At 45.5% G+C, this 23,543-nt stretch overlaps 2 protein-coding genes across 3 annotated transcripts in view; both read right to left on the minus strand.

Moving 5' to 3' along the window:
* RAB5C (RAB5C, member RAS oncogene family) overlaps window positions 1-6,418 on the minus strand; it is a 49,331-nt gene extending 42,913 nt beyond the window's left edge. The window contains exon 1 of the mRNA XM_074261560.1: window positions 6,263-6,418. The gene's annotated coding sequence lies outside the window, so the exon portion shown is untranslated. The remainder of the gene's footprint in view (window positions 1-6,262) is intronic.
* Window positions 6,419-7,718: 1,300 nt separating this feature from the next.
* The window catches only part of KCNH4 (potassium voltage-gated channel subfamily H member 4), a 25,676-nt gene continuing 9,851 nt past the window's right edge, over window positions 7,719-23,543 (minus strand). For both annotated transcript variants that reach the window (XM_074261562.1, XM_074261561.1), the window contains exons 7-17: window positions 20,349-20,556; window positions 19,628-19,825; window positions 19,138-19,337; window positions 17,936-18,185; window positions 16,954-17,207; window positions 16,285-16,323; window positions 15,524-15,879; window positions 15,122-15,228; window positions 14,579-14,652; window positions 9,821-10,613; window positions 7,719-8,485 (exon numbers count right to left, since the gene is read on the minus strand). In XM_074261562.1, the coding sequence (XP_074117663.1) occupies window positions 10,131-10,613; window positions 14,579-14,652; window positions 15,122-15,228; window positions 15,524-15,879; window positions 16,285-16,323; window positions 16,954-17,207; window positions 17,936-18,185; window positions 19,138-19,337; window positions 19,628-19,825; window positions 20,349-20,556 (2,169 nt within the window). In that variant the 3' untranslated portion in view covers window positions 7,719-8,485; window positions 9,821-10,130. The remainder of the gene's footprint in view (window positions 8,486-9,820; window positions 10,614-14,578; window positions 14,653-15,121; window positions 15,229-15,523; window positions 15,880-16,284; window positions 16,324-16,953; window positions 17,208-17,935; window positions 18,186-19,137; window positions 19,338-19,627; window positions 19,826-20,348; window positions 20,557-23,543) is intronic.

The following is a 23,543-nucleotide window of genomic DNA, read 5'->3' on the forward strand; positions in this document are numbered from 1 at the left end:
GGGAACTGACTGAGTCAAGGACTGTTATACTTAATGTTTCTCAATTATTCCATGTGTGTGTCTTGAGAAGCAAAGTTGCAGAGTAGAGAGAGCACTGGACTTAAGAGTAAGGAAGACCTGGATTTGAATTCATCTCAGAAATATACAAGCTATGTAATCCTGAGCAATTGACTTTAAAAAGTTCTCAGTTTATTCAATTGAAAAATGGGGACAACAGCTTCTATACTTCACAAGATTGTTATGAGGCTCAAATAAGGATTATATACATAAAGAGATTTGCAAACACTAAAGGACTATGCAAATATTAGTTATTGTCTTCCCAGTTATAAACTGAGGTTTAGGAACATGTTTTGTATTTCTCTGAATCCTCCACAGTATCCTGGTAAAATATAAAGCATATGATAATACCTAGTTGGCTAAATGGAATTTTGGCCCACTTATGGGATTAACTGTCAATTCCAGGAGAATCTGAAGTTGATTTTAACAAATTATCTAGGTGTTCACAATCTTCTTCCCAACCTTGGACTCCATAGGAATTAGGAGTGGTGAAGAAACAAAGAGATTCCCAACCCCTTGCAGATAAAAAGGTTTAATGAAAAGCGACTACAATGAGCTCTGGAAATTAGTGAGATTGTTGGCTGGCAGAGTCACAAGTAATGGAAGTGGCTTTGCACTAAATAGAAAGCTTAGGAGGAGAAGAGGGGAGTAGACAAGAGAAAGGGAAAAAAAAACAAAAGAAATTAGGCAGTAATTTTTGATTTTCTTCACAGGCTAATAATTGTACACTATTTCAAAGTCCTATTCTTTTTGTATAGCAAAATAACTGTGTGGACATGTATACATATACTGTATTTAATTTATATTTTAATATATTTAACATGTATTGGTCAACCTGCCATCTGGGGGAGAGGTGGGGGAAGGAGAGGAAAAGTTGGAACAAAAGGTTTTGCTATTGTCAATGCTGGAAAAATTACCCATGCATATCTTGTAAATAAAAAGCTATAATAAAAAAAAGGAAAAAAAAAAAAAAAAGAAATTAGGCAGTAGCAAAAAACTACTGAAGTGCTGGTGGGCACAGGGATGTACAGGTAAAGCTTATCCAACTGCTACTGTTTAAAAGCAGTCAGACTAGGGGTTGTCCAATTCTCAAATAACTCATAAAGAAGCGGTTGTCATAACCTTAAGAATTCCCCTACTTATAATAATAGCTAACAATGGCAGCTAACATTTTCATGGTGCTTACTATGGGCATTGAAGTAAGGGCTCCACAATTATCTCAACTGATTCTCAAAACAACCCTGAAAGGTAGGTGCTATTATCATCACTCTCATTTTACAAATGAGGAAACTGAGGGAGACAGAAGTTAAGTGATTTTCCCAGGATCATACAGCCAGCAAGTGTCTGTGGCAAAATTTGAACTCAGATGGATCTTCCTGACTACAGGCCCAGAAATCTATGATTGTCCTACCTAGCTGCCTCTACTAATAAGCAGATGTTAGGCTTAAGGACAGATGATAGTATATAATCAATGAGCATTTATTATCACTGGAGCCTATGTGTTAGCCACTGGGGATATGAAGACAAAAACTTATTTTCTATTGAAAGCATGAGAGTTGGGGAATGAGGATGAGGAGAGAGATGGAGGGAAATAATAATGGAGGGTAATAAAAGTACAAAGATCTCAAACAGGAGAGATCACTTGAAGTAACTTTAAAGTAAGGAAGAGAGAGATTCTAAGACTTGAAGTTGAGAAAGTATACTCGATATACCAAAGATAGCTTGTACATAAGCAATGAGAAGGAAATAAAATGCTCTATTGGAAGAACAGCAAGAAAGCAAAGGACTACCCAGAGGTACTAAATTCACTACTAGAATCTAACCTGTCTTAAAAAGTTGCACCATTATCCTACACAAACAACTACAAAAATGTTATTTTAAAATCCTACCAGGTAGATGCTTATGAAGGTTAAAAGGTCTTTACCAAAGCAATATACTGAATCACGGTGCTTTAAAAAAACAAACCAAAAAAAAAAAACCTTAAATATCATCTAGTCCAATCCTACTATCTACAGATAAGGGAAATTGAGGCCCCAAAAGATTACAAATCCAGCCGAACAGCTGGTCGGTGTCAGGGATGGGACTACATAAATCCAGAGAGATCTTTTATTATATCTCCAGAGCTTAACACAGTGTCTGGCACATTGGAGACAATAAACATGTATGGAATTGAACTGAACTGACATCTAACACCTTCCTCTCATTCAACTCTGTAGGGATGTTCTGTAAAAAATCCTATAGCTTCAATCTATCACCTAAGAAATTGTCACCAAATTATAATTATAAGCCTGCTGTATTTTCTACACTCAAAGTAAAAATGATACAGTACAAAGAATGGTAGAATTGGGACTTGAATTCAAATCCTAACTTTACTGCCTACCACGTTAGAGACTAAGAAAATCACTACCTTCTCAAAGATAAAATTTCTTCATCTATAAAAGAATTCAACTACATAGCCTCTAACGTCCCATTTAGCTCCTTATATTTATGAGAACCTGAGTTGATTAGCACCATGTCTATCCTACCCTTGGAGTGAATACCTTTCCCTAGTCCTAGGATGGGAAGAACCCAAGCTAAACAAGCCCTTCTTTTCTAAATTAGTCTATTCTTTTCTAGATCAGAGGCTACTCCTGCAAGTGGAAGGAGCTATTATTTGCTAGTTTCAAAGTCTAAAGCCTAAAGTCTAATAATAATAATAACTAATATTTACATAATGCTTACTATGTTCCAGGCATTGTGCTAAGCACTTTAAGATTACAATCATATTTGATTCCCACAACAATTCTGGGAGGCTGATGCTATTTGGGTGGGGGAAGAGGGGGCTGAGGCAACTGGGGTTAAGTGACATGCCCAGGGTTACACAGCTAGGAAAAGAGGGTAGATTAGAATTCTGACTCCAAATCCAGCAGGAACCTGACCATGAGTATCCTGTGTTACTGGGTTTCAGAGGACATTTTAAAAATATACTCCAATGAGCTCAGGGGGTTAAAGACCAACAGGTATTAGATTTGGTGTTACTATTGTTAGATTGTTTCAGTTGAATCTGACTCTGTGACCAAACTGGGGTTTTTGTGAAAAAGATTCTGGATGGTTTGTCATTTCCTTCTCCAACTCATTTTACAGATGAGGAAACTGAGACAAAATGGTTAAATGACTTGCTCAAGGTTACATAGATAATGAATGACTTAAATCAAATCTGAACAAGTCTTCCTGACTTGAGAGCCAATACTAAACCACTACGTCACTTAGCTTCCCTAGATTACCAAGACTCAAATTAGTGGACCCTGACAAAACCCATGAACTGCAATGCTCCAAAAGGTTTTATGTTGCAAAAAAAGCTCACCATAGAATAGAGTCCTATGATATTCCAATTCTATTTGATAAAGTTATAAGAGATAAGATGGTTTTACTTTGGTGGAAGAGCTGAAAAAAAATCCATGGTATACTCCATTTTCATACTAATAGATTCAGGGTAAAAAGTAACCTATATATTTGTTATATCTCATCTGTGAGCAGCATTGTAGCACAAAGTTAGAAGATGAAAGTTAGGAGTTAGGACTGAATAGAGATCTGCTTTGCCCAGACACCTCCACTACTGGCTTCCTGTCGTGCCCCTCCCTTCAGTAATGCAGTTTGGCCAGACCCCCCGGGGCAGTTTTCAGTCACTATCAGTTTTAGGTCCTCGGGAAGTAAAGAGTATTCCAGCATCAGAGTAGCTACAAAATTGCTCTGGAGAGTAGTAGCAGGCTTAAGGCAAAAGAGAAGAAAAGGTTCAAAAAGAATCAACAGGTATGCAGAGCAGAATGTGAATACTAATGATCCATATCCAAGCCAGTGGTCACTAGCCCAAGTAGTAGAGGAATGGGAAGAGCTGTGACACAAAAGCTAACAAGTCCCAAAGCGTCAGTATGGACCTCTATTCTACTGGGACTGCAGTAGAAGTGCAAATGACCAGGGTTCTCTCCCAGGCTCTTGGTTTCCTTCAGAATGAGAGACCTTAGTTTCCAAATAGAAATTAACACCATGCAGCTTCTAAGAAAATGTTTACAAGCCATCCTGGGTTGGAGGAAGGCTGCTTTCTTTTCATAACCGCTTCATCATCAAAAATTGTTAAGTACCAATTTGTACAGGGCACAGCATAGAGATGATGTGACATTGAGTTTGGTTTCTACACTCTAATTGCCAACCATCTGCCCTCCCTAGCATTGATACCCCAAACTACTTTGTTGGGATGCCAAAGTAAAGCAGGCTCTGATGAGACGTATTACAGGTATTGGGGGGGAAGGGGAAAGTGCATAGAGAATTAAGTATGGCTCACAAGCTTATCCGCACCTGTCCAGCCCTGTTGGGGAATGAGAAGAGGCCAGCAGGGAGAGATGACATTTCACTGAAATCCGTGAGATAAGGGGAATACAACTGGGGACTGGGGAAAAAAAATCCACCACCCCCTTACTGACCCTCACTCACCAAAGCACACTGTCTTATCCCTTAACAAGCAGTGTATATACAAGTAGGAAAGACAAATTAAGAAACTTAAGTTCCAACTGCTAAGTAGGGTTATAAATTACTCATCAGAAATAAATACCCCGAAGAACTAAAACAAAAATCTATTTAAAAAAAAAAAAATCTACCCATTGATAGGAAACCTAAGAAACAAACTATAACTGTAATGATTATTACTATTAACTATTCCTAAGAAAACTAAAACCACAAATAATGGCTTAAGATAAGCTAAGAGCCTCCTGGGACATGCGGGGGTCTCATGGCCCGAGGAGACCAAGCCAGTGTCTGGCCTCTATTTTGGATTCCCAAGGTCTCTCCCTGAATGGAAAGCAGCACCCCAATCACCGACAAAAGAGACCAACTTCCCCGGCCCTTTGGGGGGCAGATTTCTATTTAGCTAAGTATTCACACAAATAGTTGTAAAAAGTTTCCTGAATGTATCAGGGCTCCAGCTATAAACGCCAGATGCTGGACCTGTTGCTTTAGGGTGAAGCTCCGGCCCTTCGCCCTCTGGGAGCTCCCTAGCTCACTTCCCCTTCCAGGGAGCCACAGACAGCTGTCCTAGGAGGAGCCGTCCCTCGGAGGAAGCTTGGAAAACACTCACGTGCTCCGGGAGGAGGGGGCCAACCCAGGGGCAGGCAGTTGAGCTAGTGGAGTTGTACCTAAACTGAGTAAGTGCCGGGGATGGGAAGATGTTCACAAAAAAGGGCTGTGTCTACAGGAAATATTAGGATGGGAGGAAAGGGTGAAGAAAGGAGGCCTGCTCTCGATTTACCCCTAAGGCAGGCAGAGCCTCAGCTCTCAGAAGGAGCCCAAGGCCCCGGTGGGGAAAGGACGGAAAGCGAAGAAGACAGGAAGGGGGAAAGAGCGGAGAAAAGGGAAGCTAGGCACACAGCGAGTGTCCAGGGGGTGTAATGGAAACATGCTGAGTCGGGCAGACCCGAGACCGCAGGACGCTGCTGAGTGACCCTGGCACGCCGCTTCGCTCCTGACTGACTTGGTTTCCCCAACTGTAAAAGGGACTGACCAGAGCCCCTATCTCACGAGGCTGCAGCGAGGATCCAAGGTGCTGGTAAATCGCGTGGCACACGCCCGGCACATAGTAGGTGCGCTTAAGTTCTCGTTTCCCGCCCTCTCTGCCCCTTCCAGAGTCAGTCCTCAGTCATGGAAAAGGAGTTGAGGAGGTCTCGGGCAACTGGGGAAAAAATTTAGGACGGGCGCCGGACAGGTAACAGCGCACGGTTTCCGGGGGGCGGAGAAGAAGGGGAACGCCCCCCACAGCTGGAGGAGGGGAGGGGCGCAGCGGCCGCAGCCCCGCAGGCGACATCCCCGAGATCAGGAGCCGGTCTCAACACGGACCTCAAGGCCAGGAGCGGGGGGTCGGCCCTAGCTCGCCCCAGGTGCTAGGAAAAGGGATAAAGGGGGGCTCGCAGAGGCCCGAGCCGGGCAGGGCAAAGCAGGACGTGCCGCGGGACTCGGGTCCTCCCTGCCCGGGCGTAGACGGAGGAGACCCCCCCCCCAACCCCGTCGGACTACGGGTCGGGGGAGGGGTCAGACGCCGGGACCCTGGGAGGGGCCAGTGTCCCCTCAACTGGGGTCGGGCGGAGAGGGGGGGAGGAGGGATAAAGGAGGGAAGGGAAAGGCCTGGCAGAGTTGAGGCGTGGGCGGGAGCCCACGGAGGCCCCAGGACAGGCTTACTCACCGAGGCTCTGGGACGACGAAGCTGCAGGGGCCGGCTCTGCGGACTGGCTCCGCTCCTCTCCCCCCAAGCAGTGTCCCAGGCTCCGGCCTCCACTTCCGCCTTTCAGCCGCTCCGGATCCGGATCTTCCTATTTCGCCCCGCCCCTCTCCGGTCCCGGGTGACTGACAGGAACTCGAGACCAATGAGAAGGAGGTTCTCCCGGCACGCCCGCTGAGCCGGCAGGGGGCGATCTCGCGGCGGGAAAAAGGACTTGGGGGTGGAGTGTCCTGGGACTTGTAGTTCGTGATATTGGGCGGAGAGAGGCAACTTGAGCTCCGGAATTGGGGTGGAGCGAGGTGCAGACTAGGCGGGGCCTGAGGATCCCGAGGCACTTCAAAGACTTCGGGACCCTGGGAGGGGAGGCGGACGGGTGCTGGAAGCGGGGCTGGGAGGGATGCACTGTGATTCATGGGCTATAAAAAGTGTTAAAATAAATCATCAAAAGAGATTGGCCATCCCGGTACCTTTTCCAAAAGAGCTTCGGAGACCTCCCGGGCCGTCTCATTCCCACCCTGGCGATGCAATTTAATGCTATACAAGTCCCAGATCCCCGTCATTATCCCACTCAGCAAATGGCCGTTGCGCTCTCCGCGGCAGTCTGCGCTGAAGGGAACCTTCGGAGAGCAATCTCTGTGTTTTACAGCCGGAGAAACTGAGGCCAGACTGGCTCGAGATCACCGAGAGTCAGAGGCCGAGGCAGGACTAGAAGTCAGGACTCCTAAATCTCGGGGCAATCAATGTACTCCAGAGCCAGGAGAAAGACTTCGGGATGAGAGAAGGGGAAAGCTTAGGGTGAGCTGAGAGCGGGGAGGGGGGAGGGAAGTGGGGGGGAAGGAAATAAGGGGGAAGGGAAAGGAAGTGGGGGGGAAGGAAGTAGGGAGAGGGAAGTGGGGGAGGAGAAGGAAGTAGGGAGAGAGGAAGGAAATAAGGGGGAAGGGAAAGGAAATGGGGGAGGGGAAGGAAGTAGGGAGAGGGAAGTGGGGGAAGGGAAAGGAAATGGGGGGGAAGGGAAGGGAGTGGGGGGAAGGAGAGGGAAGTGGGGGAGTGGCAGGAAGTGGGGGGAGGGGAAGGAAGTAGGGGAGAGGGGAGGGAAGTGGGGAGCCGCCTTTAGAAGGGTTGCAGATGGATGGGAGGAGATGCAAGAAAGGTAACCAATAAAATATCCCAGGAAACCAGGCCAGGAAAGCCAACCTAATGGAAAGACTAACCTGGATTTGTTCTGGGACCCCAGATAACCTCAGAAACAACCCGTTCCCAAGGAGACCGCCCTCCTCGTGGGGCGGGGAGAGAATTCGTTGCATCTCACAAGCCTACTACTCCTCCCCATCTCTAACACCATCTGGTCACTGAGGCACCCGGCCGCCCCCCCCTCCGCCCCCCTCCCCCCGAGATGCAGAGGAAGGTGGAGACACAGGAACGTGGAGGCTGAGGGTTGGGAGGGTATGAGTTATAAATATCTAGCAGGTGGGTGGGAGTCGGAAAGAAAGGGAGACACAGAAGATCTTAGGCAGATGACATATTCCGTCTCAGACACAGCTGCATTTCAACACTGGGGACAAGGGGGGGGGTGGATTTTACAAGGAGTGATTGCGTCTGGCAGAGCCCCCTTCCTACTCCACTCTTGTCTGTTGGACTGGGGGAAACGGGGCTTTGTCTTTCCCAAGTGCTTTGTAGGGGAAGGTGAGTGAGATCTTATAACGAGTCCCGCGTGCACTTGTTAAGGATTCCCCACCCCCTCCCTGGGGCCCCCGGTGTCGTGAATGTTGTGCCAGGCAGGTTGGCGCCTTTGCTCCTCCTAGAGATGGCAACAGGGGCCCCGGGGCACAGGGCTGGGAGGGCCTTTGCAGTCCTCTGCTTGGCTGGCCTCCTCCGAGCTTTAGGAGCTTCCCAACACATCCCAAGAAACAGCCAGGCCCAATAGCTACAAAAATAAAGAGAATTTTATTTCCCCTATGAGAGCCAGAGAGAGGAAAAAGAAGGTTCTCTAGAGGAGAAGGGAGGACATGGCCCAATGCTCAGGGAAGCAGGAATGGTTTATGTGGAGAGGGGACCCTGAGTGTGAGACAATACAGGAGGGGAGGTAGATGGGCTGAATTACAATCAGGGGAACTGGGGTGGAGAGCTTGGAAATGGTGGTTCCTGGGAATATCGTCCACAGCCAGACTGGTCACCTTGAGCTGGAATCTAAAAACATAAAACACACACAAGCAACAAAAGCTAAAGACGTACTTAGAGATTGGGGGGAAAGTATTAGCTGCCTATCCTTTTTGCCTCCCTCCTCCCCACCCTACCCCACCCTCAAATACTATTTTAGGGCTGGGTCAGTTTTGGTAAATAGAATCTGGAGCTACATTAATATCACTGAGAGGTGATTCTAGGCTGGATTTAGTGGTCCAGAGACCTGGATTTGAATCCCGGCTCTGACATCTTGTAACGGTAGGACCACTTTGTCTCTAAATTTTCTTCTCAAAAGAGGGGAAGTAATACTACTTTATTCCTGAGACCTTTGAGAAAAGTACTTTGTAACTCTTACAGTAGGAAGCAAATGGAAGCAAGAGTATAGCCTCCCACTCTGCCTCACTCCCTTTCTCACCCCTCAGATTTGCACAGAATTATAGTCTCTAGAGAATCTCTATCTTGATCTCTAAATGATTTGACTGAATCACTAAAGTGATTTGACTGAATACCAGATTTAAAAATCAGGAAGACTAAATTTGAAATCCTGCTGCAAACAAAATAGATTAGGCAAGTCACTCTAACTTCTCCAACCCTTGTTTTTTTAAGATGTAGAATGAGGGGATTGGAATTGGAGACTTAAAAGCCCCTCCTAGCTCTTAATCCGTAGTCCCTGGGAGTAGTTAGATGGTACAGGGGTAAGAATCTTTACCCCTGAAGTCAGGAAGACCTGAATTCAAATATGACCTCGGATGCTTAAGGCTAACTAGCTGGGCAAGTCATTTAACTCCCACTGCCTCACAAAAAAGAAAAAGTTAAACTTTAAAAATTAATTTTAAAACCCTTTACTCCCATAAATCTTCCTAGCTTAGGCTATATGATACCTAGAGAATTCGCATGCTTGAATATCTCACATTACAATTGAAGACTTCAGATTCCCTGATAAAAATTGCCATTGGATATGGTGAAATTTTCCCATTCAGAGGGTGAGGGTAGAGGGAACAGTTCCTCATCCTCACCAAGTGATCTCAAGAGAAAAATCTCCCTCCCTCCCTTTGGGCAGAAAATCCTTTCTACAATCTAACTTTTCTCATACCTGGTAGAGTTTCAGCAAAAGACAGAAACCACTTAGGTCTTCAATGTCTGTCCATTAGATGAGTTCAGCTGTGTCTTTGGAGACTCCCAGCCCAAATCTTAGTGTTTGCTTCTTTCCTCAAACTTCCCTTCCCCGGCAGGAAAATCTCCAGGGCCTTTCACTTCTGCCGCTGGAGTCTTCCCCATTTAACCTAGCCTTATTCACTCACCATTTCTTGACACCCACACCCTTCCATCACTCCTTCCTACCTGCTTTCAGGTCACCTGGGATAAGGGCACTTCCTCTGCCCAGTCTGACGCAGGTGCAACTCCTTATCTCATGCCCACTGGGCACAGTTGGCTCAGATGGCTCCACCAGGAGTACAGGGGCAGGAGGGAAAGGATGAAAGAGGGAGTGGGGTCAGGGTTCACCACCATTTGTCACACCTCTGAAGTCCAGAGGTCCCTATGATGACCAGTCCAGCCAGTGGCTTTTGACCCTGTAGTGAGCAGGCAAGGTACCCCCCCCGGGGAGGTGGCCCAAGCCCCCACTGGATAGGCCTGGGCCCCAAAACCATGGTCAGTGGAAAGTGTCTGAACTGGAGTGAAAGTGATATTGGTTGGTGCTCTGGAGTGGAGCTGAGCCATTGGGGAAAACAGAGCCAGCAGGTGGAGTTGGAACTTCCAGGACAGATGATGGTGTCAGCAGGGCAGACCGAGAGGCAGGGCTAGGAGGGCGCAGTTGCAGGGGGCACAGAGTTGGTGTGGCAGGCCTGGATCCCTGGGGAGAGGCCCCCACTTCTGATTCCCTCAGACCAGCTGGGGGAGAACTTTGGGGACAATGGACCTCAGCACATGTGGTATCCCGAGTCCCAGGGCATGGCTCAGTCAACAACGGAGAAACACAAAGAGGTCTTGGTGGTGGACATGGAGGAGGAGAAGCCCCAGGGGGAGCAGGAAAGTCTGTGAAGGGAGCCCGGGTTGCCAACCAGGCTTGAAGCAACTGCATCATGTGGCGAAGTTCCCTGCTGAGCTGAGATACTTCCTGGTTGAGGTGGGTGATCTGCAAAAAATAGTTATTACTGTAGGCCTCCATTAAAATCCTCTTCCTATGTTCTACCCTAGGAAATGTAGATTCTATGAAAATCAAAGGTGTCTAATCAATTAATGCCAATTAAGCGGGCACAAAGTCACCTTAAATTCTACAAGGCTATGCTAATTTGGAACTATACAAAGAAATTGACTAAAATTACCAGTTTTTGATCCAGAGACCCCCAGAACAAGTCTATATCCTAAGAAGGCCAATGACCAAAAAAGGAAAAAGAAAAAAAAGGACCCTTCTTCCAACAAAATATTTGTAATAGCAAGTTTTTGGTTTTTTGTTTTTGTTTTGTTTAAGTAGTAAAGAATTGGAAACAATGTAGATTCCCATGGATGTTGTGATACATGAAGATAATGGAATGTTCTTATTCTGAAAGAAACCATGAATATGCGTTCAGAGAAGTGTGAAAAGACACTGCAGCAATGCAGAGAAAGAATAACAATAACAAGCAAAATTGGATATGGCAAAATTAACATGACCAAGCATGATTCCCGGAAGACATTCTGTACCCCCTCCACAGGGTTTTTGCAGAGGATTTGGAACCCACCACATAAGGCCAAACAATTTCAATATGTTGTCTGTTTTGCTAAAATATGGCTCACCTTTGTTATTATTTGCTAATAAAAAGGCTTAGGAGCAATCTGGGAAGGGGAGGGATACCCTAGGAAATGTAGATACTGTGAAAACCAAAGGTGCACAAATTTTCTTGTTAATTAGCTAATATCAATAAAGCCAGCACATATTGATGAGAAAATTAATGCAGCAATCAATTTAATAATGCCTTCTTTTAAGTATATGTGCTTTCAGATCACAAAAACTTCCCAAGATGGAAAGGGTTTGAGCATATGTCCAGTGATGTATGGTGTGTCTGAAGTCTGAGAACCAGCCTAGAAAAATGAAAAGAACTACAGGTGTTCATTTGTTTTCCTAGTCACAGCAATTAATGAAGACCTATCTATTAAGACATAGAATTGTTGTAATCTTTATCAATAGGAGAGCAGACACACACACCATTGAAACCACGGAACTTTAAAGAATAAATAACTCCTAAGGAAATGTTAGTTCTTCTGGCTGTGGAGAACAGGATAGCCCCAGAGATAGCACACACAGGTGATATTAAGAGGATGAAAGGTGGCTATGATTGATGAGAAAGGAGTCAGAAACCAGCTTGAGCATGCATTGTGGAGTTCTTAGGGGCCTAGAGGAAATAGAGGCTTTTAAATAGAACAAGAAGTAATATAATATGAGGGGCTATGGAGGCAAGAATGAGGTAAGTCCCCAGTTTAGAAATAACAGGGCTTGGAGTCAGAAAGTCTTGACTTAGAATTCTGTCTCACACTAGCTGAGCCAACCCTGAGTAAATCATTTAAATTCTCTCAACCTCAATTTCCCCATCTGTAAAATAGAGAGAATAATATTACAGGGTTGTTGGAAAGGTCAAATAAGATAACAACACTTCACAAACCTTAAAGTGCTATATAACTATTAGTTACTACTACTATTTACCATTTATAAGACTTGGACAAACTGTAAGGATGCGGTTCCCACAAAACAAGAGAAGGGAATTGTAAGGGTCCTTTAAATGGGTGGCCACAGTGTAACAGGAGATTGAGTGGCCCCGAAGTATTCTCTGTGGATATTAGGACTGCCCTGTGGTGGGATCTTGGCCATACTGAGATAGCTTCGTAATGGGTGACAGCTCTCTCGCTGATTGGCTGTGTGTGTGACCTCACAGGCCCTTTATAAGCCCACTGCAGATAGCAGTCGCTCTCTTTAACCTGGCTCCAAGCTGATGGATAGCCGAGAGAAGTAAGGAGTTTCATTAGTGAACATGTGGGTCTTCTGACCAGGTGTTCACTAGGGAACCAACAAGTCAGGGCATCAAGTCAGGGCATAATGTGAGTAGGTATAATAAAGGCTTTTAAGATCACACGTGGCTGTTCTTGAGCGTGCTACTGGTTATTAAACTATAGATTCCAGAGATCGTGGCCAAAGACCTTTGAAGGCCTCAGAGGAGGCGAGCCCGGTAGAGTTGACACTGCAAAGGTCAGTGGTCAAAGGTACTCTGTTGGGCCTATGACAGACTAGTAATAGTAACTGCCAAGAGAGCATGTTACAACAAACTATCTGAAGACAACTGTAAAATGAAGAGGTTGGAATGGATGATCCCAAAGGTCATCTGAAAAGCTGATCATCTTATTTTTCCCTTGCATTTAATGTGCTCCAGTATCTCTCTAGAGCAGTTAGCTGGCACAGTGAATAGAGCGCTGACCCTGGACTTGAGCTCAAATCCAACCTCAGACATGCACTAGATGGGTAAGTCATTTAACCCTGTTTGCCTCAATTTCCTCATTGTTAAAAAATAAAAATAAAAAGTGTGGAGAAGCCTATCTAGTATCTTTGCCAAGAAAACCCCAAATGAAGTTAGAAAGAATCAGACATGAGTAAAACAACTCAACAACAAGAAGCATCTTTCCAACACTTGCAAGATCAAGTACAAAGTCCTGTATTTGGTTCAAAGCTCTTTATAGTCTGTCCCCCCACATACACACACACCTGTTTGTCTCTTACACCTTATTCCATTTACCTTGAAATCCAGTGATACTGGGTTCCTTGCTATTCCTCAGCAAAGATTCTCCATCTCCAGATTCCCTACATTTTTATTGGCTGTCCGCCCCACACCTAGAATAATCTCCTTTTTCTCTGCTTCCTGGCTTCCTTCAATTCCCAACTAAAGTCTCACCTTCTATAAGAAGTCTTTTCTGATCCCCCTTAATACTAGTGGCATCCCTCTGAGGGAATTTTCACACAATTTATTCTGAATAGATCTTATTTGTATGTTCTTGTTGCATGTTGTCTCCCTCTTTAGAGTGTGAAAAGAAGCCAGAGACTATCTTTTGCCATTCTTTGTATTCCTGGTACTTAGCACAGTGCCTGGCCCCTTCTAGACACTTAACAAATACTTGTTGATTGACTGATGCAGTTTACAAACTTGTTTCAAACTTGTGATGCCATAATAAACAATGTGAAAGGCTCTTGTACAAGTCCAATGGAGGTAAAGCTATCAGGTTCTGCAAACGACTAAGTTTGTTTGCAAATTCCTGGTACTTTCCATCTCTCAGGGCTTATTCCAGGGAAAAGGCACAGCTGAGTACAAGGTCTTCCAGGGCTTTTTTCTGTCCCACTAACAAGTGCTCTGCCCATCTCTCTCCCCACCCCCAGCCCCTGTGGGATAGTGGCTGTTTACCAGAGCAAAGAGGGTGACAAAATCCCTAGGGTGAGAAACCTATGGCTCCCTGGCAACAACTCAGAGACAAATGGATATGTTATACCCTCTAATTCAAGTCTGAGATCTGCCTAGTGGAGGGTTTGCCCCCCCCCCACTCCCACCTGGAAGATCAAACCAAGACCCAGGATATCTGGAGTCCTGACCAGCAGGGAACTCAGTGACTTCCCTCCTTCCGGTCTTCCTTGTCCTCTCCCTACTATGCCTCCTCTAGTTTCTACTTTCCTGTATTCAAATAGTGAAAAGGTTAGAGGAAGTTCTAGAAAGATAAGTGACGGAGGAAGTCCAAGTTGCATATGGGCCACTTATTCCATACCCCAGAATTGAGGGTTTCTCTTTCTAGGTCAACAAATCCATCCAATTTGGAGATGAGAGGGAATGTCTCTTTAAAGGGCATTTTCTCCCATTAATTGGACAAGGAAAACATCAAGGGGAACACTGGATTCAAAATCAGGAGAAAAAGGGAGATTCATTATCATGGGCAAATTGTTCAATCTCTCTAGCCTCAGTTTCCTCAGCATAAATTCCATAGTGCCTATCTCACAGGGTTGTGATAAGGATCAAATGTGAAAGGGTCCTTAAAGCATTTTATACATCTTAGAGCACTTTACATATATGCCAGTTGTTAAGATTATCTCACCTCTCTGTTCAATCTACAGACTTTCACTTTCATCTCCTCTGTTTCAGCAGCCAGCTCCTTGTTGGGCCCAGACTCTAAAGTCAGAAGGGGGAAAGAAAAGATAGATGGTCAGTGTGGGTGAATCTGGCTGGCCTGTAGACTGCAAAGATTGGATGAAAGGAAGGAGTTTTCTCTCTTTTTTACACAGGGAATCTTTGGGAGTCTCTGGAGAACAGAGAGATGGAAGGAGGTGGGGACAACCCAAAGGAGTATGGAATTGATTGATTTATGATAGCCTTGGGTCTTGAACAATCAACAAGTTTTTATATATTCAAAAGTGCTGCAAGATAGAAAGTAAAAACATGGCCCTTGCCTACAAGGAACTTACATTCTAATGGGAGAGATAATTTGCAAATTATGTACATGCAAGATATACTCACTGAAAACAGAAAGTGATCTAGAAGGGATGCCCCAGCAATAGGGGATGGAGGGTGAAATGAAAAGGGTGGGGGGAGCTTCCTTTAGAAAGTGGGATCTGAATTAAGTGGAAGTTGGGACTGGTACCTGAGGGAGGTGACTGTCTTCGAGGGCGAGGCAGCTTGGGTCCCCGGCTAAACTGGAAACTCTGAGATTCCCCAGTGCTGCTAGAGTCCTCGATGCCATCCACTACCCTGGGGAAGCCGGGGAGGAGGATGGGGGTGGGAAAGGCAATCGTTACAAGTGGAGAAAGCAGAGGATGCAGTGAAGGGACAGAAGGGGGACAAAGTCAGGTCAGTAAGGAGAAGTAAAGGCACGTTAGGAAGTGGGTAAAGTGGGGACAATGGGCAAAGATGGACTGGGCTGGGAGATTTGCAAAGTGGGCAGTGGCTCAGCAATAAAAGTCAGGATTTAGAGTGAGTGACACAATAGAAAGAGCTTTAGAAAGTTAGGAAGAGGAGTGAGGATTAGGGATGGCTGGCATCTCACCGGGGGCTGAGGTCCGGGGGTCCATAGGTGCCCAGTGGGGGGATGAGCAGCTGAGGGGCCTTCCAGGCAGCAGGACCCTTCAGGGGGGCATGAAGGGAGGGACTTTGGCCCCGGCCAGCCGGGGCAGGGGAAGGGGTGGGAGATAGGGAAGGGGAAGAAGTGAGGGCAGAGAATGGAGGCAACTCATCACCCAGAAGGCTGGCAAGGGAGCCTCTGGGCCGAGCAGGACTGAGGCTAGGCAGCAGGAGTGGCCGGCGGGGTCGAGGGGCTCCCGCAGGCTCTGGGCCTCCTTCGGCCTCCACGATAGATGATGTCAGGGTCTTGTCTGAGGAGGAACCGAAGCTGTCTGACTGGGGCTAAAGGAAGAGTGGCCATTTATGGCCTCAGGGGCCACAGAGAAGATTGCCCCTTCTCTGAGTAAGGGAGCCTTCTTCTCTAAAACTTTTATAGCTTGAAGAAGCTTCTCTCTTTTCAAATGATTTTGTCCTAAGCAGCTGCAGGACTGAGGAAAGATACAATTTCCCAACCCTTATATTTGTTACAGGATTATTTGCTCATATATACATGCATATATGTATATATGCTTATATATATGCACATATGTATACATATATATGTATGTGTGTATTGCTAGGTGCTAGGAATACAGATTTTTTTTTTTTTTTAATGAAATAGACCCTGCCCTTAAGAGGCTTGCTCTTTCCTGCCCTGAGCCCCTGGGGTTTTCCCAGTCCAGCCCCCTCCCCAGGGGCACAGGTTACCTGAGAATGACGTGGGGAGCGACAAAAGCGACTGAGACCCTAGAGAGGGGGATTAGAGAGGAGGAGGGGAAATGAGAGTTAGTATCTGAGATATGTCACCTTGGTGTCTCCAAGGCCATCTCCCAGCTCTTCCCCCACCCTCAAACTAGTGTTCTTCAGAGTCAGGTAGAGAGCGGAAGGCATGTATGGGGAGGGAAAGGGGGGAATTCTGATGACAGAGGTTCAGGTGCATCCTTTCCCCAATTCTGAAGTCATAGCCAGAGAGACAAATGGAGAGAGAAAGGAAGATAAAGCACTGGAGGGGAAAAAGATAAAACCAGAAAAAGATAGGGAAAACCAAAATACAAATATAAGAATACAAAAATTCCAGATACAGGTATAGGGACTGAAGTCAAGGATTGTCTAGCACAAAACCTCAATCCTGGTAGAGTGTCTAACATGAAAAACAGTTAAATCTGATAAATGAATGAATGGATGTATACGTAGGAAAAGGTCAGTCAGATGAGCAACAAGGACAATGAAGCTGAGACAATGGCTACATGTGAATATCTGCACACTGAGCATGTCTTGAAGGAGTCTGGCAAGGGAATCCCTGCTGAGGGGTAGTATAAGCATGTGTTTCAGGAGGTGGGATAGAAAGGGCCCTAATATAGTAGATGATATACGTACATGGGAGTCTGAGCCCCGGTGCAGGTTGAAGGTGAGGTCTCGAGCCAAGCCAGCTCGGAAAGCAGCCCCATATTCAGGATAGAGCCGCAGAACATCAGCTAGACCTTGACCGCTTAGCTGTTGCAAGCCACAGTAGGTCAGTGCCTTTACATCAGCATCCGTCTTCAGGACACAACCCGAGGAGCCTGATCCTGATCCCAACCCAGGGTCCAGTCCTGGCTCCGAGACATCTGCTCCAATCAGGTCCCCCTTCCCTGTGAGTGACATGGACAGTGGATGGTCAGTGTCTGATCAATGAGGGAGGCTTGAGCATGGAATCGAAGATATTAATCAGAGAGAGGAATGGTCAAAGGGATTGGGGTAGTGATCACTATGGTCAGTGTTTGGTTGGAGTTGCAGGTGGTCAATAGATGAAGAAATTAATGAGGTTGTGAAGAGATTCAGTGGCTGGAATGATTGGTGGAGGGCATGTCAATCGCTGAAATAATCACCAATGTGTGGGCTGAGTAATAAAAGTAGAGGAGAGTCAGGAAATAGAATGATCACTGGAGATAGAGTATGGGCAGTGATTGGAATTATCAGTGGTTCTAGGGAAAGGTCAGTCGCTGGAATGACCAGTGTTTAGAATCATTATTGAGAAGAAGAAGATATTTAATGGATGAAATGATCAGTAAAGGTAGAATGATCAGTGGGTGGAATGAGAGATGAGAGGAAGATGGTCAGTATTTGAGGTAGAACATAGCCAGTGATCAGAATAACCAGTAATGATCAGAGATGATCAGTGCCTAAAATCATCAATGGATGGAATGTTTAGCAGGAGTGGAAATGGTCAGTGGAACTGGCCAGTTAAAGAAGAATTAACAGGAGAGTCACTGGAAGGATGTTCAGTGGGACTGAGAGAATAGGAGTATAGTCATCGAGAATTCCAGATGCCAGCCCTGAACTCTCTGCGTAGTCCCTACAGCCAAGCCTAGTGTCTCACCTAAAATAGCCAGCACCATGTTGTCCTGTAGGACTTCAAGTGATCCAGAACAGACATAGTAATATGCCTGAAGCGCATCCCCTCTTCGTAGCAGGTACTCTCCAGGAGCACAGAACGAGGTCTTGATGTGCAGTGAGAGGGCTCTCAAGCAGCCTCGACTCGCTGCTCCAAAGAGGGGCAGCTGCAGAATCTCCCGGTTCAGGTGCATGGCAATGTCAGCCCGCAGCTCATCTGGGAAGTCCTTTAGCAACTGCATAAAGAGCTTAGGTTACGCCGACGCAGTTGCACTGATTCCTAACCTGCTGTGAGATCTGTATCAACGGAGCGCTTATTTCCCAACCTGATCACCTCCCCTGGTCGCTTCTCCTGTGTCTCAGCCCTGACAGCAATGAGAAGTTCCCCCATTTATTGGTGATGGTGTGCCCCTCTGATCACCTGGACTCTCAGAATCACAGAATGGTTGGGATGGACCTCAGAGGCTACCCATGTCCAACCCGGACAACATACGACAACATCCCCAATAAGTGACTCTTTGTAGAGAGACCTATTACCTCCTAAATCAGTCTATTCTACTTTGAGATAGATCTAAATATTAAGAAGTTTTTATGCCCTTGATTCAAGACTAAATGTGTCAAGGTTTTGTAATAAATGTTGGAAAATATCTATGCATATGTTTTGAAAATAAAAAGCTTTATTTAAAAAAATATGTCTCTCTACACTTCCTCTGCTCCTAGTCCTGCCCTCTGGGCAGTCTAATCTTTCTGTCATGTGATACTCCCTTTATATACTTGAAGACAGCCATCACCTGCCACCTAAACCTCTTCTTCAGGTTAAGCTGACTCAAATACTTTAACCATCTCCATTTGATGTGAATTCAAGGCTCTGCATCCTTTTGGTCACCTCCCCCCAACTCTCTTCATCTGATCAGGGTTCTTCCTAAATACGGCACCCAGAACTGAACAGAGCAAAACTTGAGGCAGTTCTTGCCTCTGTGCCTCCCGGTGTAGTCTAAGATTTTATCAGTTTCCTTAAAAGTTCTGTCACACTGGCACTCACATGAGTCCAACAACCTTCGGGCGTTTCCGGACCACCCTCCCCTGCCTCTCTGCCCCTTGATTTGGGATCTTGCCCTGGGAGAACCCTCTCTGACCCTTTGCCCAGCTCCCGCACGATCCGAGGGCTGCATGGGCTGCTGTGCTGACCTCGTTGGCGTCGATGCCACTGTTGACAGCCCACGTAGTCTGGAAGTACTCCAGCATGCGCTGTTTGAGGGGTCGGGGCAGGCGGTGCACCCGGATAAAGTCCTTCAGGTCTTTCATGCGCGTGTGGTAGAGCGAGCGCCTGGAGTACATGCGCTGGATGATGGCTGTCACGTTTCCGAACACCACAGCATGCATTAGTGCTGGTGGGAGAGGAAAGAGCAATGGATGGTCAGGTAGGTAAAGATGCCCCCACGCTTCTCCCAAGAGACTGTGTTTTCTGCTACTCTACAAATCCCACTGATGGATATATATACTGATGGGTGGGACCATACCCTGTGACCATACCCCATGACCTCCCCATGAGGGAAATTAACCCAGGGCCTGGGGGCTGGAGAGCCACAAGGTCCAGTAGAGTGACTGAGAGAGAGAATGGGAAAGAGAGAATGTGAGGTGGGCAGGCGAGGGGCAGTGGAGATGGAGAGTGTCTCACCCCCGATAAGCATGGTGCAGATGGAGAAAATCTTCTCTGCGTCCGTGTTGGCGCAGACGTTGCCAAAGCCCACGCTAGTGAGGCTGCTGAGCGTAAAGTAGAGGGCAGCGATGTAGGCACTTCTCCGGGAGGGGCCGCCCATGGCCGACCCATTCACATAGGGAGACTCCAGCCTTTTGCCCAATTCATGTAACCAGCCTGCATTGGGAAACAGGAGAACAGAATGGTGTCCAGAGCCTGTGAGTCCACCTTGCACCTACACTGGGCAGGGCAGGGCGGTAACAGGGAGAGAAAGGACAATTCAGCTCAAAGATTATTCCTAAACCTGTAGATCTCGGACAACTCACTTAACTCCAGTTTCCTCATCTGTGACTAAATGTTCTCTAGTTTCTGTCCAAGATTGAGGAACATTAGAAATTTGGGGATTATGGTCAGGATGTGGGGGTCTCAGCTACTCCCTTGGGGAAAGATTGGGGAGAAAGTGAGGGTTTGGGAGGGCTCATGAAGCGGAGATGGCTAGTAAGAGGATCCTATAGAGTTGGGTTACTGGAAGAATCGATCCAAGGGTCCTGAGAGGGGTTGCTGAGAGGGTCCCATAGGAAGCTGGCTAGAGATTAAACATTAAAGTTGATTAGGGACTAAAAATTTCCAAGGGAATTCCCAAGATAGAGGTTTAGTAAGGGTCTTGGGGGTGAGAAGGAGGCAGGAATCCAGTACTCACCAATGTCCCAGACCAGTGGGTCATTGGCCTCCATCTCCTTTCGACCAATGACATACCAGATACAGGCCATCCAGTGCGCCAGCAGGGCAAATACAGACATGAGCAGGGTGAGCACCATGGCACTGTACTGGGAATACCGATCCAGCTTCTGCAGCAGCCGCAGGAGCCGCAGGAGACGGACTGTCTTCAACAGATGCACAAGTGATGTCTGGGGGACAAAAGGCCAAAAGGGTTGGTGAAACCCCAAGCCTAGACCACGCAACCTCTCCTGAGGGCCCCCAGGGGCCCAGGAAAAACCTTGCCAGTCCCACCTTATCCTACTTAGCATTGGCTCTGGCTTATTACTCAAAAATCAGAAAAGATAAAACAATAATAAGCTGATCATATAATCCAGGAAGGGAGCAAGGAAGAAAATCAGCTCCCCAAGTCACACAAATAGTGATTTCAGAGGTAGACACTGAACTCTAGTCCTATAATTTCAGTGCCAGTGGATGAGAGAGAATTGGAAAGAGATAGATATAGAAGCAGAACAGACAAGATTTGACTACTCATCGAATGTGAGGTAAAAGTGAAAAATTGAGAATGAATCTGAGGTGGGTTACTGGAAAGACAGTGGTGTCTAGAAAGAAACAAGGAAGAAAAATAAGAGGCTATTTGGGAAGAAATAAAGTGAGCTCTATTTTGGACATATTGAGTTTGGGATGTTTATGGGACAATCAGTTGAAAATGGCCAATGGGCAGTTGCTGACACAGGATTGGAACTCCACAGGGTTTTCTTATCTATAGGTTTAGATATACAAATGTGATAGTATTTACACTAAAATGATTACTGAACCTAGGAGGGGCTGTTGAGATCATTTAGGAAATGTGTAAAGAGACTAGAAGGGCAAGGTAAAGTTTTGAGGTGCATCCATAGTCAGGGGGTCAAGACATAGCTATTGATGCAACAAAGATTGAAAAGGAATGGCCAGTTAAGTGGGAAAGAACCGAGAAAGAACAATATCATGGAAACCAGAGAATAGAAAGTATACAGGAGGAGATGATGGTCAATAGTGTCAAATGCTGTCGAGAAAGACAAAAAGATGAGGACCAAAAAAAAAAAAAAATCATTAAGAGATTATTATTCTGGGGCAACCAGGTAGCTCAGTAGATAGAGCAATTGGTCCTGGAGCCAGAAGAACTTGAGTTCAAATCAGACACTTACTAGCTATATGATGTTAGGTAAGTGTGCTTACACACACACACACACACACACACACACACACACACACACACAGAATCGTTGTGTATAGCAGTAGTTGGGTATAAGGACATATAGGACATATTAGGAAATCAAGGTGATGTCAGAACCAAAGATAATAAATTCTTTTCTCCACCTGTTACAATTTGGATTTTGAAATCATCATTCAATTGAAATTGTCCTCTCTAAAGTTACTAAAGCTGTTCTCTATTAAGCCTTTTTCTGTCTATTTAGCTGTTTCTTAATCTTTTTAGTCTCCTTTGATGCGTCATCATCCATGTCTTACTGTGGGAGACCTTAGGACTCTATCCACTTCAGGCTCCTTTCCTGGTTCATCAGTCATGTCATGGGTGTCTCCTAGTGCTCTGTCAGGATGCTTTTCTCTTCTCTCTACACTCTCTCACGTGGAGATCTTATTACCTCTCATGAATTCAACTATCATCTCCATGTACGTGATTCCCAGATCTATTAAAGCTCTTCTCATGCTACAAATATAGCATCACCAACTGTCTTTCAGACATTTTGAACTGGATAACTTATAGATACCTCAAACTCAACAAGTGTAAGACTCAACTTCTTAGTTTTCCCCTAAATCCTTCCCTCTTTTGAACTTACTTCTTACTGCCAAGTGTACCATCCTCCTCCTAATCACCCAGGCCCACAACCTCCATTTTTATCTTGTCTTTTCACACCCACTCACCCAACATAGCAAATCCAGAAACAACTAGGTAGTGGAGTAGATCAAGTTCCAGGCCCAGAGTCATGAAAACCTGAGTTCAAATCTATCGTCGCAGACTGTGTGATTGTGGGCAAGTCACTTAACCTCTGTCTCATTTTCCTCAACTGTAAAATAGGTATAATAATGTCACATCTTTTGCTATTATCCTGATAGTCTAATATCACCTTCAGTTTTGTTGTAAAGATCGAGTGCGATAATATTTACAAATACTTGGCATATGGGAGACACAATACTTTTTTTCTTCTTTTTTTTCCCTTTTCTTCTCCCTCCTTCCTTCCCTTCCTTTATTCTATCTTTCTCCTTCCTACATTCCTTTCCTCCTTCCCTCCCTCCTTCATTCCTTCACTACCAAATGTATTTTAGTCATGTTTGCCTTTACAACATTTCTCTACTTGTTTCCTCTATCTCCTCACCTAGCCACTACCATAGCTTCTCGTTTTATTTTATCAAGACTATTTCAATAGCCTTCTGACTCATCTTTCTGCCTCAAGTCTATCTCTACTCTAATTGTTATCATTGTTTAGTTATTTTCCAGCCATATACAACTCTTTGTGATCCCTTTGGGGGATTTCTTGGCAAAGATTTGTCGTTTTTTTCTTCAGCACATTTTATGGATGAGGAAACTGAGGCAAAAGGGATAAAGTGACTTGTCCAGGGTCATACAACTAGTATCTGAGGTTAGATTTGAACTCAGGGTACATAACTTGAAAACATTACAGCGCTAATACTCATAAAAATTCATCCTATTACAGTTTTTATATACATTAACAATGTACTTTTTGGGGGGGTTAAGTGACTTGCCTAGGGTCACACAGCTAGGAAGTGTTAAGTGTATGAAGTCAGATTTGAACTCAGGTCCTCCTGACTTCAGGGCTGGCACTTTATCCACTGTGCCACCTAGCTGCCCCATTAATAGTGTACTTTTGCTGCTTTCAAGATTACTTATTTTATAACACATTACTGCATAGTTAGAAATACCATCACTTTCAGTTATATGTAAATTAATTAGTTATTAAAATGTTTTTTAAAAAGATGTGAATTTGGGTCTTCCTAATTCCAGTCTCAGCACTCTAGCCACTATGTCTCCCAGCTGCTCCCCTCCCAGTCTAAAAGCTTAAGGGATTTTTATAAATCCCTGCCCTGTCCCTTCCACTCAATAAATTCCAGTAGCTCCCTATTACCTCCAGGGGCAAATATAAAATCATTCAGCCTTTAA

This window comes from Sminthopsis crassicaudata, chromosome 4 (genome assembly GCF_048593235.1).
Source record: "Sminthopsis crassicaudata isolate SCR6 chromosome 4, ASM4859323v1, whole genome shotgun sequence".
In the NCBI taxonomy this organism is placed as follows: domain Eukaryota; kingdom Metazoa; phylum Chordata; class Mammalia; order Dasyuromorphia; family Dasyuridae; genus Sminthopsis; species Sminthopsis crassicaudata.